We start from the raw sequence: 20,626 nt of genomic DNA, 5'->3' as shown, positions 1-20,626 counted from the left end.
ATAGTATGTAACACTCACATTTAATCATAATAGTAACTGATGTGATAGACTGAACAATGCAAGGAGACCGTGCATGCAGTAAATGGATTGATAATTACTTGGACATCAATTATTGAATTAATTGCGTACACAATAAATACAGTATTAATTGTCTGTAAACCCTATCAGTCTGGTACTATAACATTGAATTGTCTGATGTAAAAAGTGACAAAATGCAATGAATAATGCACATAGAATGAATATAATATGGATTGCCAGTGATAATTGTCAATATGTCAGTTTAAAACAATAATGTCTAGTGTGTCATGAGCGCCAGACGGGAAAATTGTGCGCAAATAACAAATGTGTTAACACATATGGGCCTGACACTCCACAACATAAAGCATTGGAAAAGGATATGAACAAAGTACAAATGTGTATATATACTCCCAGAGGGGAAGATCAGAGAAGGAGCAGTGCTAGTAGCCAAGATCAATCACCGGAGTCCCGTCTTCACTGAGCGGACGGGAGATGAAGGTAATTGACAGGCACACTGCGAGAGGCAATAGGATCGATCTGTGGGGACAAACGCTGTGAGCGGTGTTAGGTCTGACCTGATACCAGGGTAGAGCAGGTCAGAGATACGCCGCCAGCGTGTCCCTCACACACAGAGAAGGAAGAGGGGGACGGGAAGGATACCTGCGGCAGCTGCGGGTAACTGGGACGGTGTCTAGGCTAGCAGTTCCCCATGAAGACAGGGAGCTGGTGTAGCTCGTACAGCATCAGAACACGTTTCACCACGTGGCCTTGTTCACCTGGAAGCCTAACGTGGTGTGCGCATTGTGGGGCATATATATGCAGTTGATTGGGTATCTAATACAGCTGAGACACGTTGGCGATTTGTCACAGTTTCTGCCTGGTTAAATGAACCAGTGCAAATTTCAATGAGAGGCATATTATAAAGGCCTTGGAGAGACTGATCCTGATCATAGTGAAGATGCTATTAAGCTAAAAACAGGGGGAGTTTTTTTATAAGTTGAGACAGACAAGCGGCCGTATGCAATTTATAGCATAATGATAATGCAAGTATGTGTGGGTTGGATACATACTTGCCAATGTGTATGCTATAAATTGGAGAGATAATTGGCTAATGTATGTTCAAAATTCTGAGTTTGGAGATAAATGATGTATTGAATTAGTAAATACTTGAAGAGGGGATTTTGAGGAGATTGAAGAATAATATAGAAAAAATATGGTACTTCTTTACTTTCACGGCGCCAGCATGGCGCCGCGCGTCAGAGTCCCCTTGCGGGGCTCGCTTCGCTCGCCCACGCTGCGGGCTCGGTGGCTCGCTACGCTAATTAAAATCAACTCCATGCCAACATGGATAGTGGAGGTATGAACTATCCATGTTGGCATGGCGTTAACTTCGTTTATTTTACTTAGTTTGTGGCGAGCGTAACCCGGAAGTAGCGCGGCGCCATGCTGGCGCCGTGAAAGTAAAGAAGTACCAAAAATATTACTAATAGTAAGATAAAAATAAATATAAGTATAAATATAAAAAATAAAAAATATATAAAAATAAAAATAAATAAAAATAAATATAAAAATAAAAAATAATAATAATAAACATAAATAATAAAAATAAATATAAATATAAAAATAATAATAATAATAATAATAAAAATAAATATAAGTAATAAATAATAATATTAAAAAAATAATAATAATAATAAATATAAAAATAAAAATAATAATAATAAATATAAATAATAAGTATAAAAATAATAATAATAATAATAAAGATAATAAATAAAAATGAAAATAATAATAAATGTAAATAATAATATATAAATGAAAAAATTTAAAATATAATGATAAAAGATAATGAAATATAAAATTGTGAAAAATACATATATAAGATAGTAACCATCATATTTGTATATTTTTAGATGATAGTGGAGAATTGTGCCTATGTGTAAGAATTGGTCAAAAATGCAGTATGTGCATATAAGTAGTGTAGTGAAATAAGGAACCAGAGTAGGAATTCAGGAGTTAAGCTCTTAGCTAAAGGATTGAGTCAATCAAAAAGTGAGTTCTAAACAATAGCAAAAGAGGGTGTGAATTGATATGATGGTGAGGATTGGGCCAAGTTAGTGTATGTGCCATATAGTGAGTACTGTTAACTAAGTGCATGTGTGGATGGAGTCATGATGTGATGACGTGCCACAAATTGAGGGACATGAAGATCAAGTAACCAGTGCTTATAATTTATTTATATAAGATAGGTGATGTAATGAAGCAATTACCTAAAATAAGGTAAAAGAGAATAGATGGTGACTGTGCTGGCATGTAAAATAAAACAGTGAAAAAATTATCAATAGTTGTTATAGAAATTGATACTAGCATGACTGTCTGTCAGAGTAGCATTTTCTGCAGACAATCACCAATATATTCATTGTATGTACTCAACTAATCTCTATACTCTGTTGTCCAACTATATCAGATACCGGTGTGATCAATTGTGAGATTGACAGGGATCACATATTGCCGCACATTTATATTGACACTCCCACGAATATTCATTATTACTCTCAGCCCCTCCCTTCTCCCTCCTTTTTCTGTGTAGTAGAGACTTTCTGGTGGCGAATTTCAGCCCTGCAATGCTTAAGCATCAGGGCTGACCTAACACCACATACAGAAGTGTCCTCCTTACATTTGCTATTTTTCCATCAGTGCATCAATCTCTTCTCTCACCCTCCATCCGCTCACCTTTGTGAAGACGTTGGGCAGCAGAAAGAATTGAACTCTCTTCACTGTACTTTTTCTTTCCCCACCTCTTTAAGGATACCTGTGATCTTATGAGCACTTACACTTTCGCTCTAATTGACGGCTGATTACCATCAATGGGTACTGATGTGACCGTCTGTAACATATTTATTTAGTCAAACATTGAATTTTTGACTGTGATTTATACAGACTTGTCACACCCTCTGGACGTGTCACCAGCTGTCCTATTTAAGGAATTCAATTTAATTTGAATATTAATCCTATACGTTTTTTCAAAAAAACACCACTAACCGCCACTGTTCCTGATACTGATACATGGTCAATATCAGTGGCTACGTTTTTGCTCACATTTTAAAAAAATAAAAAAATAAAAAAGATGTTTATGTGTTAAATAACTCTTCATGGCTAAATTATTCATCATGCGATATTACAGAGTTATTACTATCTTAGAATAATTGGATTTAAAAGTTAAGTTTTATATTCACTCATTTTACATCATACCTAACAATTTAAAAAGTGTGCCTCCAAAAAGTGGACCACCGTTTCTCCTCTTCTAAGTATATTGAATGTTACAGCTTCAGATGTTACCTCATCATCGATCACTCTCAAAAATGTCTTAATAGAGGCATTGAAAGATTGAGGATCAAATTTTGATTCTGGTAAAAGCTTGTGTAATTGTTGTAGTATATCCGTATCTCGGTTAACAGGCACAGACTTTGTTGGTATAATGGTACTTGCATCATTTTTAGGTCTTGAAAAATATTCTTTCAGACGAAGTTTTCTTGTTAATTTATAGTGTTCAACTGACCTCTAATGGAATGTCAAAAGACCTGATGTAACAATACTTGATTCTCACCCTCTAATGATCTACAGTATTGATTGTTGGGTCCAATTGTATAACAAATGTTCCTGATAATATGATGATGACACTGTATGGGAAGACCTTTGCGAATGTACAGTTTAGCCGGACTGCAACAAAGATTGGCCCGGAGGCAATGAAGAATAACTTGGTGTTTAACGGTAGGTCTGGTCGCCGCTCCAGCAGAATACCGTAAACGGCAGCCACCACCTGATGATGGGTCGTCTATGGAGAGAACGGTATCTGCAAGTCTGCGACTCCCATGAAGACTGTTGATTACCGGCAATGGCCGCAATTAGTAGCTGTTGCTTGTGACGGGTTGTCCGCCGGTGGCTCCTGAACACACTGTTGTTAGCCTCCATTTGAAAGGGCTTATGGTATAATGGCGGTACATATTTTTGGGGTCACTGAGGATCCAGTTACTGTATTTAACACAGAGGCTATCCGATCAGTATTCATGTTTGCTAATACCCCTTTCACACCAGCCTAAATTCCTGGGTTGAGTCTGGGAACAACCCGGTACTACCTCTGGTGTGAAAGGTACCCGGGACAAATTACTGGGCTAATTTGCCGGCGATCCAACCTTGCTAGGTAGCAGGGTTGTTCCCGGGTTCAACCCGGGGACCTGGCTGGTGTGAAAGGTGTAGGGTATACTTGCCGGGTCCTCCGTGTCCTGTCCGACGGGAATTAATGCAGGCGGTGGGCGCAAATGATGGGACAGCCGGTGGCTGATGAAGATGCAGATCTCCGGCGGCAGTGAGGGCGTCATCTTCATCCGCCGCCTGTCCCGTCATTTGCGCCGCCGCCTGTGTGGATCCCTGGCCTGTGTGGAGGACCAGCAACCGGGGTGAGTATTCTCCCCACCTCCTGTCCACCTCCGCCACCATCCCGCCGACTGCCCGACGTCATCCTGCCGACTGCCCGCCTCCTCCCCGCCTCCTTCCCGCCCCCTTCACACACCAGAAAAACCCGGGGATGTCCCTGCTTGTCCCGGGAACTGAATTCCCGGGTTTGTCCCTGCAATTCTGGTGTGAAAGGCGTATTAATGAGTTCAGGTGTGTACCAGACAACACCTGTTTTAGATTACTAGCTTAAAAAAGCAACATGTGTTCATCATTGTGTATCGATTTATCATAGTAAGTGTGCAATCAAATCTTCTAGAACTTAATTATATACACATAAAAATAAGAAATATAATATGAAATAACAATATAGAAATATACAAATAAATACATGAATAAATAAATGAACAAGGAAATGGCATCTTCACAGAGAGGAACAGCGCAAAAGAAGGAGCTCAATTAGAGAAATTTCTAACACTTGAGCTTTGACTCATTTACACTGCAGCTCTAAACCAGTATATTGCCGATTTTTTAGCCTTTTAAAACGGTTAGAGCTGCAGTGTGAAAGCACCAGTCTGCATTTACCGGTTACAAATAACCGGTATTTGCAAACGGGTAAAAGGCAGAGTCCTACACGGTTCAGAGCCATTTTTAATGCAGTGTGAACAGCTCTGAACCGGTATATAAGACTCAGGCAGTAGCTATGAAAGTGCAGTGCATATGTAATGAGCCGCCAATTACATATGTGCATATGTAATGAGAGCAGTGCATATGTAATGTACTGCTCATTACATATGCGCACATGTAATCAGCTGCTCATTACATATGCGCATATGTAATGAGCAGTTAATTTCCTATGCACTACGCTGTCTTATAGCTACTTGTTGTCCTGCTTTCACACTGCAAACATGATTGAGACCCGGTATTTATGTGCAGTGTGAAAGGGCTTCAAAACGATAATACCTGTATACCATTTTAAATACCATTTCAAAATACCGGGTCTCAAACGTTTAGGCAATGTGAAAGCTTAACTAGACAACACTGTGATATTGAGCGCTGATTGCAAATTATTCTGTACTGCAGCTTATTCCAAACAAGGGGTATTACCAAACCCCTTAATGTAGATAAACCCCCCCCCCCAAAAAAAAAAAAAAAAGTGGAACAGCGCTGTACTGAATAAACATTTAATATAAAATAATTTTTACAGTATAATATTGTGGCCAACGATGGGACAAACAAGACTCACATACATTTAGGGGGATTAGATGAAAATTATTAAAATGTAAATAACACCTCTATTGGTAGGTTTTCAGCAGTTAGTAAATGCATGCATTTTTGTATTGAGCTATCCTTTGTTAGAATCCTTCAGCATATTAGTAGGTTAGTGTCAAGTTAGTAGTAATTATTATAACTTGCTTGATACCCAAATGGGTCAGGATACAACAGGTCCCCCTGTTGTTTCCTGATCCATTTGGGTATCAAGCAAGTTATAATTAATGCCCTTATATGCAATGCCACACAATGCCACTCACATGTATGCCCATATATTATGCCAAACATTATTAATGTCCCTTATGGCACACATTGCACAACCAACTCTCTCACACACACACACCCTCGATACATGCACATGGGACATTATTCTAGTGGACTCACAAGGCTGCAAATTTGCAGCTTTGCGAGTCCCCAAGACCGGAATCCCCTTTGCAAACCGCAATCCCCCGCATGGCAGCAAACTGATGATTTTCCATTCGCAGCCTTGGGTGCGGGGGAGAAATTATTCAATGGTCGGCCTCTGTGATGTCTCAGATCTCCAAATGCCCTGTGCAGGAAGCGGGCTGGTAGCTGATATCCGCTGACGTCAGCTGCCTGCCCCATGTCACTGGGCCATTACCATGGGAACAAGCTAGTGGTCTTTCCTCTTCAAGCCCAGTAGCGCACGCAGGGGGGGTTTCTGAGTACCCATAAACCCCCCCAGGAGTCTAAGGGCCCTAGGCTGAAAGCTGAGGGTCCCCTCTTTCCATGGGTACCATAATTTAAAAAATCGGCCCTTGGGAACCGGAGATATCTGACTTCAAAGCAGTGGTCCCCATCCAAGCATGTTAATTGCTTTTCACAGTCAGATATTTCAGGTTCTGTCTGATTAAGAGTTTTTCTGAGGGTATATTCCAAAAGCTGGGACTCTCATCCTCTGATGGACACTAGCAGCTTGTCTCTACTGTTCCCAGAACCAGAGATATCAGCCTTCCAGCAGCTGGTTACTGCTCCAGCTCCACACACCTGGTATGTAGTTTTTATATACTCGTTGGCAGATTGCTCTGCCTCCTGAACTCTGATCCCCTAGTCCCCAATACCATTTGGTAGGTGGGATTCTCTAGTTTTTAATTCCATTAAAATCTAAGAAATCTATTTTCGGTAACTGGAGATATCTGCAGTCAAGCAAGCTGTCCTCCCACCAGAAAATTATGAATAATAAGCCCACTCCACTATATAAATTTAATATTATTATTATTTATATACATTTGGTATATCTATAATACTTTAACAGACCCGGCTTTGCTCCGCCCCTCTGGAAACCCCCTTTTGAAAATCCTGCGTTTGCCCCTGCAGCCCTAGGCTTAGAATATCCCTTGCAGTTACGTAGTTGAACTATTCCTAGTGCCGGCTCTAGATGTCGATATTCCAAAAGTACAAATATAACTTACAGTATGTCCAAAGGTAACAATAACCTGTATTCGGCATGTGGGGATGATAGATCCAGTCTGATATATGTTATTTTAATGATTATTCATACTGTTTAGATGGATTATCAGATTTATTGTGGGTTTAAACTGCATTGACCGTGTGACTATGGAAGGCAAGTCCAGGAATAGAGCATTGTCTCTCTCCTGCAGAGGGTCATTTTGGGAGTTACAGTATTTTATATTCATGATAGATCCAGCCGAACTTATGTTATTTTAACAATCTCAGGGCCAGTTTAACATCTGGACTCAAAGGACAGCTGCCCCTAGGGGAATGGGCAGCATTTTATGGGCATCCCCATGAAAACGCTGGGCGTTCCCCGGGGAAAGCAGGCGTGGCATTTCCTGCTCAGGGCGGGCAGCTGATGTCACATGTCACGTCAGTGTCTGCCCCATCTTCAGTGCTCTCCGACAAATATAAAAGTCAGTTCTGACTTTCTTTTATTACCAAAGGGGAGAGAGAATGAATTCTTTGGCCACATGCGCGGGGATGTGTTCTCAAACACATCCCCTCGCATGCTAGCGAGGGGATGCAGGAGGCCCTGGTGGCGAGAGGGGTGGTCATTTCCTGCTCGCTAAGCTGCAAAAGACTGCTGTTTAGCAAGCGGACCTAAATCAGGCACATTGTTCCAGTAACTCACTTTAACTCTATAGAATGTCTCCCTGCAGGTCACATTAAAGGAGAAACTTTGATTGACATCAGTGTTGGATCCTTCGTTCATCATCTTTTTGATATCAGTGAATATTTTAAAGAGATCATTATACTAAAACTAAGAGAGTCCTGTATTATGGAACTCAACAAATGGGTGAACACCCGCACCGGGGCCTTTGATTGGACTCACGCATCGAAGATTCTTACCAAGCTGCAAGGGATCAGGTAAAATATAATTCTAAACTTATTACCAGGGTTTGTCTGGCCCAATGGGAAACATGCCTGGGGACCCATCTAAAAATTATCAATCTATCTATCATCTATAAAAAAAAGTCCAGCCCATGCACTCTTGGTTAGTCAAGTCTCTGTAGTGACTGGCCACACCCATAAACAATGGCCCCCATCACAGTATTCCCCTATTGGCCCTTCACACCCTATAATATATGCAAACAAATTTGTGGATAGACCATACCTGCCTACTTTTTTTCCACTCCTCTCTGGAAGATGCCAGAGAGGAGTGAAAGGGGTGGGATGAGGCTACATGTCAGGAGGCAGGATGAGGCTGATGTCAATAAAGCCCTGCACCTACAACAGTCAGTCCAAGCAATTTGTGGATCCGCGGGTTGCAGGAGACTAAAATGGCGTAAAATTATGTGATCTGCGTAATTTACACTACCCGCGGACCCGTAAAATTTGGAATTTTATGCAGTGGGGAATGGGGTGCGGGGGATGCAGGGGTGATTCTGGAGACTTGCCCACCTTCCTGGGGGGCCTGGAGGGGGACCCCATTTGCGGGAGCCTCCCGGTCAGTCCAGGAGGGTAGGCAAGTATGGGTTAGACCAACTGAACTTTAGCCCCAGTACAGCACTGCATAAAAGTATATAATACATTAATCAATTTAAACAAAATCATGGCCAAAAAATAAATGAAAACGTAACTGTTTTAGTTTTCAATGGAAATCATACAGTTAGAGGAAAATAGTGAATATCCAATATACAGATTCAAAAGCTCCAAATGTCAATGTTCTGTAGGAATCCAGGGAATAAAAAAAAAAACAACTGATACATAAAGAAGACTGAAGATGGAACAGGACACTTTATTGCAGGGCTGGACAACACCGGCCCTCCAGATGTTAGTGAACTACACATCCAAGGATGCTTCGCATTAGTTTTGCTATTTGGCTATGCTGAAACTGATGCAAACCATCCTGGGATGTGTAGTTCACTAAAATCTGGAGGGCCGGTGTTGCCCAGCCCTGCTCTATTGTATCAAAAGGGGGGACATTCTGGTTGGCTCGGTATGCTCCGTGGAGCAAAGCTTCACGAGCACTATAGATGCCGCCCACCGCCCGTCTGAATACCCCCCCTCGACAATGATTCCCCTCTTTAATATGCGAGGGGATGTGTAACAAAAAGACATCCCCTCACATATCTCCGCCGCAGGAAAAATCATTTGATGGTCGCCGAACATCCAATGATTTCTCCTGCCTTCGCAAATTAAATTCAGTGGAATGTCCTGTGATATCAGCCACCAGCCCCTGGCAGGCATCAGGCCGCCTGTGTAGCTATGGGAACGCTGGGAAATCCCCGTCCCAGCAGCAGTCTGCCCCCAAACCGGACCGATGTTTGACAAGGGCTCCGCAACTATGCAAGTCACTGAAGCCATTTGCAAATGGGAACTGCAGAAGCGTATAATAGACTACGCGCATGCGCAGTCCCACAAACATTAAGATGGGGCCAAACTCACAGGAATGCAAATCAATGAGAATATCCCCCAAAAGTAATTGTTGTTCCTAGAACAATGTTTATGCTATTCGGGATGATTTTTTTGTTTGTGGTGTTAAAAAAAACTAATTGCATAGTTTAGTACACATGCAATCAGTATCAGAGCAGATGTTGCAGCATGGACTAAAAAAGGTCGCAATGACCCTAAAACCCACTTTAATATATATTGTACTGATACCGATATTGTACTGATTTGATTTAGTAGTGAAGAAATACAGGAAGAAAAGTTGAAGGAAACAATAAATCGCATTCTGAAATTCGACTTCAGCAAAGAAAAACTCACGGATCCGGAGGTGTTACCACAAGCCGACTGTATAATCCAGCCTGGGTGCTGGATGCAGCCTGTCGGGACCAACATGAGTACACCAGCAACCTGAGGAAGATGTCAAAGCTGCTGAAACCTGGGGGACACATCATTGTCATTGGATCTTTACATTGCACATATTGCACTGTGGGTAATGATAGGCTGCATGCACTTAGTTATGATGAAAGCTTTGTAAGAAAGACCCTCACTGATGATGGATATGTAATAGATTCCTGTGAGCTACTTGACAGGGAAGTAGAGAGTGATCTCATAGATTATAAGCAAATGATGGTCCTTACCGCTGTCAAAGGGAATATTTAAGATTTGTGAATAGGGAACATTGGCTGAATGATTCCATCCAAACTTCATAATAACCACTGATCTTCCTTAGTTATTCTGAGCTATAGCCCACAGCCATTTCTAAATATTTTCCCTATCTTTCAAATAGTTTAAAATATTATTATTAATAATAATAATAATAATAATAATTAATATATATAGTATACCAAAATGATTCAATAATTTCAGATACATGTATCTTTCTTCCATTGGAAGTGCTAACTGCAGTGACTTGATGTCTTTCCTGTGCCTTTACAAAGTCCTCTGAGTGCTGCTTGTATCGCTTTGCTGCTATGCACCTTACGGTGTGGTTGGATTTGCTATCCTGCGATCCTTAGAAGTTTGTTTACTCATTGCATTCTGAAGGGATGAGGGATGCATCAGTAGCAGGTGTGCTGGTTTGCAAAGCTTCTCTGCTAATAGAGAAAAGCTGAGCTCTGTAGCCATGATTACCCTGCAAAGGAACTCTGTCTCCCATGGATATTTATGGATTAGTGTTATTCGATATGCTTGGTTAGTTTTAGCCTGACCTCTAATAGGTTAGTCTTCCTACATCATTGCTCCCCATCACCACTCTTCTTCCTCAAGGCTGTTGTCAAACTGGAGCGATTCTATCTCTATTATAGTAATGAATAAGATGAGAAATAGTAAAAGCACCGAATGCAGTAATGAGCTCCAGATTTGCTGCCAGAGCCTAGTAAATATTCAGTGCCATGGATGAGTAAGTTGCCGCAGTCGTGGAACCGGCGCATGCACTGTAGCTTCCTCGGTACTGCACATGCGCTGGCCCCCAGCTTCTATGGGCTGCTTCAGTATCATCCCATAGAAGTTAAAATACAGCATGGTCCCAGTGCCTGTACGCTGCAGATGACAGGCACCGGGACTGGCACATGTGTAGTATTGGCCTCGGTTCTGCACATGCACAGTCCAAGGAATCTATGGGCTGCAGCTGTAGCATTGTGATTAATGGTATGCCCATAACCCTAACAAGCTGCATTTTAAACCAAAGAAACCATTATGTGCATTTGTTGCCGACCACGTTTTGTAAGTTAGGTACACTAAATCTTAAAAGGCGTCCCCATAAAAAAATCACAAGGTGGTGGTTGTTTCCCTTCACTCAAAAAATATGCCAGCATTTTTATAAGAAGAGGCTTTTCTCACTGTGGTAATTCTTACTACTTTACATATACACTAGAGCACCATCACATCCAGGATCAGGGGAATTACCAGTATTGTGACATCTAAAAAGAAACACATCTGACTTACTGTTAGTAGGGGTACGCTACTCCTTTGATTAAAACTTGAAGTGTAATTCTTGAAAGTTTGTTGTGGAAAAAGTTTATTATCATGGGAAAAGATACGTTTTCTCTCCCTACAGTGTAAGGTAAGCGAAGTAGAGTAAGAGAAATACAACAATTTTTTTTTACTTTTTAATTTTACTTTTATGTGTATTGTTATTGTAAAAGGGGAGTTTGGCCTCCTCCTTATATCACTCTCATATCGATAATAATTTCATATTCCTGAAGCAAATTTACTATTTTACTCATTTAAAACCATATTATGATTACCAACTCTATACCTTTTAGTTAGCAACTCAGTAATAAAATATATATATGTTCTAATTGCATTTTCTAGAGTCTGCTAACCAGACAATCTCTATATCTGCACGGACAATGGAACAATATATATATATACATACAAGTTCCAGGAGGGGGGGAATGGCACTCCACGGGTCTTCAAGTAAATGATACAGCCAAGGGACTTCAATCAATCAACATTTCGGTTTATTAAACCTTTATCAAGATCAACAAATAGACAAATACACTGACCTTATATCCCTCACAACGCTCCGGGATCACTGCCTCCGTCTTCTGAGATCATTTGCATCATCCGTGCGTGCCATGCGTTTCAAGACTCTTCATGCTGAGGTCACACACTCTGTGACTAGCGGCTCCCCGCTTCCGCATACGGACGGCGGGTTACCCAGTCAACACATCTAAATAAACAATATACAAAAATATTAAAAACCTGGATGTCTGCACAGCACAGGGGGAAAACATTATAACATAAGCATATACAAATTCCCACACAGATGCACTGGTGCTACAGTATGTGAAACCCAGTTAATGTACAGCCAAAAAGTATACAGTAATAAATAAGGACACAGCAGGCTAAAAGCAGCAAAATAAGGAAGTCAAATTGCTGGTACAAATAGATAGAAAAAATAATTAGTCAAATTCAAACGTGACAAACTCCAAACAGTACAGTGCGATTGCTTGGAAAACAGAGTGTATCCCTGGGTTTATAACCCAGAAGGGAGAAGGAAAGCCTTTGCTCGATGCAGAGCACGAAGACCAGCAGAAGACACTGAGACATCCAGTGGAGGTTTTTCATCCCCCAGTTATAATGTTCATCCACTTTCTTCCAACTATGTAAAGCCCCCCCCCCCCTTTTAACGGTGCAGTCCCGCGCAAAGCGAGTCCCAAAAGACGACGATCAACTCGCAGGGGAGGCTCAGGAAAAAACAAAGTCAAGGTCAAAAAAGGGAATTAATCTTCAGCTTATCTAAAACAACACTATCAGAGGCAGAGATGACCATTCTGAGTAAAGGGCTGTCATTCATTCCGTCCTCCCCTTTTGCCAATTTCCAATGCAAAGTCGATACCTACAGACTGGGGCGCAATCTACGTCTTAAAGAGCACTTTTCATCTACTTTGTCAAATGATTCCAATGATCCTGTATCTAGATTTCGCCCACATTCTACATTTGATCCACTGAACAACAATATTTCCCTCAAGTGTTTTACAAGATGGGTAGAGGAACAAGGAAAGTCCATATCCTCGGTATCTAATCATCACAGTCATTTCAGAACAAAAGGATATGGACACTTTCAAAGGTTTTAGTGAAGATCAATCAATAATAATCTGCTCTAATCTGCTCTGCCGACAAAGCCATCGAGCAGCACCAGAACAAAAGATGGTGGAGCACTTGATACTATTAAAGTGAAAAATATATAAATCACTAAAAAAGGGTTTGATCAATTGGGTATCACAGTATAAAAAGTGGTTTAATAAAATAGCATAATCTACAGATCATATTACATATAAAGTAAATAAAGTATAAATGAAAATAAAAATAATAAAGAATAAAATTGCACTTCAATAAAAGAATAGTTGGATGGACCGTATACTTAGAATATGTCCCGCTTGTTCCTAGTATGCTCTCCTGCAATTGGTGTAGTACCCAGATGTTATTTTGCAATCCTGGCTTGGTGGGTGTCCATGAACCTGACTGGATGCCTTGTACCTTGTAAGGTGGAATGATGGCCCTATCAAGGCAGTTGGTGTAGGCTACAAGTTGTTAGCAGGTGGTGGTATCCCAAATATAATTGTCCAGTGGTTATAGTGCAAAGTAGGAGTCCCAATGCAAAAGGGTGGTGGAGAGCTGGTCCAAGTGGGGTATCAAGTGGGTCCAAGTCCATACTGAGAGTGTAGGCTGACAATTTTTGTCATCCTGGGACAACTTTTTCAAAGGTGTACCACTCTATGCTGAACCAAGGTTTATATACCATTGAACAGGAAGTGCATCATCAAACAGTGCCTCAATTACTCAATTGATCTTATTACAATAACCTTAAATGTACTAATTTCATTCTTTTTAATATTCAATATTTGCTAACTTGAATATAGGAGGCAGTCCTAAATAATAATTTGATAAACATTCAATAAAAACACATAAAAATTCATAGAGCATCAATCTGCGTTCCACTTCCGGCAGTTGGAACGCACGCCGCGTCCAACTTCCGGTCGGTGGAAAGCATGTATATTTTATCTATGTCGGCCGCTGATAGAAAGGTTACAGTAGCATGTATATCCTTTAATAGGATAGATAATGGATATGATGATGGGTATAATAATCAAGGGCGGCAGGATGTATGAGGCGGGTTCACTAACTCCGTGCATCTCCGTCTTTTTCGAGGCTGGAAGGCAACCAGAAATCATCATACTTCCGGGTTCCGGCTAGTGTATGATTCACAGTCTGTCAGCGGCGGCTAATTCATCTCAAATATAGACAATCTATCTCAAATTTAGACAATCAAAATAATCTACGGATACTCATTAGTATGTTATGCCATTCGTGGAATACTTGTAGAGTAGAGGTATAACTTTTTTATAGAAATTTACATGAATTGCTGTTCATCAGACGGTTACTATAGTGACCTGTAAACACAATGTCGATCTATATATAGAATGGTCTTTATTATGTATTAAGGTACTAATTATACAAGAATAAGGATATTGGAATGGGGGAGGGACATGTGACTTACTTATCTCAATATTATTAAACTAGAAAGACACGTGATTACATAACTATATACATAATAATAATAATGATAATGCAGTGAGTATGATATGCATGAATTAATACTAATAAATGAGAATAAACATAAAACTAAACATGGAAATGAAATAAAAAATAAATAAATAAATAATAAAATAATACAATAAAAAATAAAAATACCTTTTGCATTGGGGACTCCTACTTTTCACTATAACCACTGGACAATTATATTTGGGATACCACGACCTGCTAACAACTTGGAGCCTACACCAAATGCCCTTGATAGGGCCATCATTCCACCTTACAAGGTACAAAGCATCCAGTCAGGTTCATGGACACCCACCAAACCAGGATTGCGAAATAACATCTGGGTACTACAACAATTGCAGGAGAGCATACTAGGAACAAGCGGGGCATATTCTAAGTATATGTTCCATCCAACTATTCTTTTATTGAAGTTTATTGAAGTGCAATCTTATTCTTTATTATTTTTATTTTCATTTATACTTTATTCACTTTATATGTAATATGATCTGTAGATTATGCTATTTTATTAAACAATTTTTTTATACTGTGATGCCCAATTGAGCAAACCCTTTTTTAGTGATTATATATTTTTCATTTTAATAGTAGAAAGCGCTCCACCACCCTTTGTTTCTATTTTACATATACCAATCTTCAGGGGGCTGACAACTGCCAGTGTGTGAGCTGCTAACAAAACACCCCACCTCAACAGTGCCCTCTCTTCACCTTTGTGAAGTTTTTTTCTCCATATTGAGCAGCACCACTCTGAGATATGTCGCCAATCAGAGGATACCTTGGTATACCATCGTTTGGATGATGACCCCACGGTACAATTCAAAAAAGAATTGTGCTACGCCAGGCGCTAGCAGACAACATAATTTCGGAGGTCATCTGAAGAGCATTTTTATCAAACCAACCTTGTAGCCCCTGTGCTTTATACATTACCTAAGCTGCACAAAAATCCTGTTACCCCACCAGGTCGCCCAATCATACCGGCAAGGTATTCCATCTACTATACCTTTTCGCAATATCTGGACTCTTTTTAGCCTGTGGTAGAGGCGCAAGCTACCTATTTGAAGGACACTATGATGCTTATTACCAAGCTTCAGGCCTTACCACAATTGACTCCCAATTGTTGGAAAAATTGAAATGGTGAGCCTGTACACCAGCATCCAACATGATGCTGGTGTGCAGGCTGCAAGTAGACTTCTGTCTGACAATCAGCGATGTAGAGGGCCTGATATTGATTTTTTTATTGAGTTGCTCAATTTGACTTTAAAGACTTTTCTTTTACATCAGTGCAGTTGAGGTGCACTGCCTGGATGTATGTATTTGCATCCAGGATTGTTTACCATTGTTTACATACCAGTCTATTCAAAAAGAAACAGACAGGAATACCATCCTCCACTTCCAATGTTCCCACCCTATTTCCATAAAAAAGGGGTTACCCTTCTCTCAGTTTTTTTGTGGATTCATCAGATTTCAGATAATATCATTAACACAGAGGGGGAAATTGACTTGTTGATTTGGACAGAGGGGGAAATTGACTTGTTTTTGGAATGTGGGTATGCTGTAACAGACCTCTTGAAGGCTAAAAGAAAAGCTTTAGCAATCCCTAGATTAAAGGCCTTAGAACCCAAATGAAAACATGCTCAATAGAAAAAGAAAAAAATGATCATTTGTCCAAAAGTAGTGTATCACTCCACTACCAGTCTAATTAACAAGAAGGTCAAACAATTATGGTCGGTTTTCACTTTGGATAAAGATATCAAATCCTTGAAAGATAATTCCTTGATGCCCACTTATTCTAGACTGCGAAATCTAAAAGACTGGTTCGTACACAATGATATTTCCATTTTCAAACCCCCACAGACGATTAATTTTCTTGCCAAAAAAATAAACTGCTACAGGTACAATCACACAGGGAGTAGGATCCCTATTAGACAGGTTTTGCACTGTGCTTCCATTTTCGTGGTTTATCATCCAGTATCCTTGTTGCCTTCTCTATGTGGGGAAGACCACAAAGCAGTTTAAGGAGAGAATGGCTCTGCACAGGTCGTCTATCCATCACTCTGAGTGGCAAAAAAGTGGAAGCAGAGAAACCTGTGGCATTCCATTTTCGTGAGTTTGGACATGGATTTGTCTACTCGGCATTGCAAAATTATTGAGCAGATTCCCAAAAAACTGACAGAAGGCGATAGAGCCAAGATCTTGCTTCAGCATGGATCTTTAAATTGAGAACAGTGTCCCCCAGATGGACTTTTGTTGGGAGTTGAAGGTCAAATGCCATAATCTATATATTATTATTGCAGCAGATTGCACTGGTATACATAGGATTTGTACATTTCGTACATTGTTCGATTTAGTTATTGTGCTGCTTTTGGCCTGCTGCGTCCTTACTGATTACTGTATATTTTTTGCCTGTACTTTAACTGGGTTTCACATGCTGTAGCAGTATATATCAGGGCATCTGTGCAGGAATTTGTATATACTTATGTTATACTGTGTTTCCTCTTATGCTGTGTAGACATGCCAGGTTTTAATGTATTTGGATATTGTTTATTTTGATGTGTTGTCTGGGTAACGCGCCATTCGTATCTGGAAGCAGGGAGCCGCTGGTCACAGAGTCTGTGACCTCATCATGAAGCATCTTGAAACGCACCGCGCATACGGATGATGCAGATGATCCCGGAAGACAGAGACAGTGATCCCGGAGCATGGTGAGGGATCAGGGTATTTGTTTATTTGTTGATCTTGATAAAGGTTTAATAAACCGAAACGTTGTCACCAGCCGCTTGAAAGAAAGTGTTGATATTGTTCCGTTCCTGCATTGAGTTGTCACTGTCCAACCTGCCAACTGGGGGAGCATTGTTGTTTGGTTGTTATTCCTTTGCTCCCTTGAGGGGATGGGTGGCTTCCGACAATTGGCAGGTCAGTGACACAATGATGTTCAGCCATTCCTCTTATCACTTTTATATATTTTTTATTATTATTGACACATAGGTCCTTACTCTGGTTCACTCTTAGAGGCAAATTCCTTCTAAAATGGATAAAACCATGTGCACTGCAGGGGGGGGGGGGAATATATAACAAGGGCAGATAGAATTATGGTCGTTGTGTATTATCACGGCGCCCAGTTTCCTTACGTATGGTACCATACTGAAATCGCATCGCATGTCACATTTTAGTGGCATCCGATGCGATTTCAGTACTGCTCCCGTTCCCGCTCCCTGTCAGATCCTCTCAGAATTATTCTGAGGTGATTTTCTGACAGGAATAGAAGCATCCCTTAGAGCTACTGGTGAAGTATCGCAAGTATCAGAAATGGCTGTATTATCAACATGTTCAGCTTGCCTCAGATGGAGGAGGAGGCTATCCACTTCTTCCAGCAGCATAATCTCCTTCCACTGACGCAGAATTGCGCTATTGGGCACGCTATGCAGCTGTCAGTGAAGGAGTGTAATTGGCGGTGCCATGTGAAAGCATGTTGTCTAAAGGTGAGCCACAGAGCGGCCCACTGGTTTCCAGGGTGCCGCTTATCCTTTGTCACCTTGGTGCGCTTCATATATTCGTGGGCCCAGGAGCTCACCTCCATTGACGACTGTGAGCGACAGCTGGAAATATCAAAGAAGACAGTGGTCCTGTATAACAGATGGATGAGGAAGGCCTTCACCATGGACCTCATGGTGCAGCCACAGCGGCGTATCGGTGGTCCAGGGCTCATCGTGGAGGTCGATGAGAGCTTGTTTGTAAAGCGTAAGAGCAATGTCAGCTGTATGTTACCACAGCAGTGGATTTTGGGGGGAATTTGTCGCCAAACTGGACAGTGTTTCCTCACCATGGTACCCAGATGTGATGCCACCACTTTGATGGCGGCTATAACTGAAATTATTGAGCCAGGCACCACTATTTATATGGACTGCTGGAGGGTGTACAGCACTGAACAGCTGGAACTGGCTGGTTATCAGCATTCACAAGTAAACCATAGGTTAAATTTCATTGATCCAGTCACAGGGGTTCATACCCAAAATGTGGAGAGACTTTGGGGCGCATGCAAATGGTGCAATAAGCGCCAAAGAGGAACAGCACGCCACCAGCTCCAATCATATTTGCAGGAGTTTATGTGGCGAAAGACTTTGGGTGGTGATAACCCATTTCAACGCATACTTCGAGCACTTACAGATTGACTGTTTTGGAATATGTTTGCTTTCATGATTTTTAGTAATTAATGTTGTAATGTTGTAAGTTGATTGATTGTTATTCTTATCATTATTTATTGCCATTACTGTGATTAATTCATTATGCTTTTTCCTTATAATTATTTAAGTAAATTACAGTTATTTGTTAACACATGTCATCATTAATGTGTCAGAGATATGATATTGCAGGTGTTAATGTGTTTCTAAAACACCCCCACTGTCCACGCCACCCTGAAGCGTGGCAAGCGCAGTGAGTCCCGTGAGGGGTTGCGGAACGCGTCCTCTGACATTTTTATACCCCCCACTATCCACGTCGGCGCGGAGTTGATTTTAAATAGTGTGGCGAGCGCCGCAAGCCCGAATCGTGGCAAGTGGACGGAGACTACTTTATATGTATTCCGCGTCCCCTCGCCACGCTTCGGGCTCTGTGGCTCGTTGTGCTCGCCACACTTTATAAAATCAACTCCACGCTGACGTGGATAGTGGGGATATGAAAAGGTCAGAGGACACATTACGCTGTGCTCGCCACGCTTCGGGGTGGCGTGGATAGTGGGGGTGACGTGAAAAAATGGCATGGGTGCTTTTAAAAGGAAGCATCCATCATATCTCATAGCATGGGTGTTTATACAATGAAATATTGCATCGCTGTTAGGATCCATTGTCTCTCCTGCTCCAGTGCCGGGACCCGGAGTGTGCGCCCCGGTTGTTGCTAAGAAACCAGGACGTCACTCTACTTCTGGTCCCGAACTTCCAGGTAGGGACGGCATCGCCTCGGCAGTTGCCAGGCAGCCAGGACGCCTCCCTACACCAGCACCTCCTCTTCCCCAGTGGTTGCCTAGGCAATGGGGACACCAGGCAGCCACCGGGGGGTTGTAATCATTGTGGCACCTGTTGCAGCTTTCACTTCGATCAAAGAATTTCTTTGATAAACATAGGAGACTTCAGAGTCGGTCAGAAAGTTTGGTTATCCACTCAACATATCAAACTCCGTCAGACAACTCCGAAGCTTGGTCCAAAAATGTTTGGCTTATTTTTAATCCTGGAGCGAGTTAATCCAGTATCTTTTCAATTATTACTGCCCAAGTCGTTAAAAATCAATAATGTCTTCCATTGTTCTCTCCTTAAACCGGTAATTTTTTCTGCTAAATTTGGGGTTGCCCAAGCTCAAAAAAAGTAAACCAGTCATAGTCCAGGGTCAGAAAGAGTTTCTGGTAGAAATAAATCTGGATTCCAAACGGGTCCAGGGGCAACTCAAGTTCCTGGCGCATTGGAAGAATTATGGTGATGAAGAGAGGTCTTGGGTTTCGGAGAGGTTACTGCATGCTCCCAGTCTTAAAGCAGCATTTTTCAGCAGTTCCCATGGAAACCTGGTGCGAAGGGTTCATAGTCCCCATAGTCAAGGGGGGATACTGTTAGGAGCCGCGCCATCGGCATCGCCTCGGCGGTTGCCAGGATGCCTCCTACACTGGTGCCTCCTCTTCCCCAGCGGTTGCCTAGGCGATGGGGATGCCAGGCAGCCGCCGGGGGTTTGTAATCATTGCGGCACCTGTTGCAGCTTTCAGCTGCTGTGTTAATTACCTGGGCGGACCTTTGATTGATGATTGGCTGGAGACTCCTTTTTAGGTGTCTCACATACCGGTTATACAGTTTTTGTGAGGAGTATTCCCTGGCTGCTCTGTACTTGTATCCGGTCTCATTTGCTGATCACCTCTGGCTACCCCTTCCAGTGTCATTACCTGCTTGGTATCCTCAGTTGTGCAAAAACGCAAGTA

General features: G+C 41.5%; 1 protein-coding gene and 1 pseudogene across 1 annotated transcript in view; both read left to right on the top strand.

Moving 5' to 3' along the window:
• The first annotated feature begins 3,686 nt into the window (after positions 1–3,686).
• Positions 3,687–10,272, top strand: LOC146041580 (nicotinamide N-methyltransferase-like; annotated as a pseudogene).
• Positions 10,273–17,996: 7,724 nt separating this feature from the next.
• The window catches only part of LOC146041579 (nicotinamide N-methyltransferase-like), a 29,152-nt gene continuing 26,522 nt past the window's right edge, over positions 17,997–20,626 (top strand). The window contains exon 1 of the mRNA XM_083161529.1: positions 17,997–18,411. Coding sequence (XP_083017655.1) covers positions 17,997–18,411 — 415 coding nt within the window. The remainder of the gene's footprint in view (positions 18,412–20,626) is intronic.

Source organism: Crinia signifera, chromosome 19, assembly GCF_055691185.1.
Source record: "Crinia signifera chromosome 19, ASM5569118v1, whole genome shotgun sequence".
NCBI classification, from domain to species: domain Eukaryota; kingdom Metazoa; phylum Chordata; class Amphibia; order Anura; family Myobatrachidae; genus Crinia; species Crinia signifera.
The sequence above is the reverse complement of the archived record's forward strand: the minus strand, read 5'-3'. Positions and strand labels throughout refer to the sequence as shown.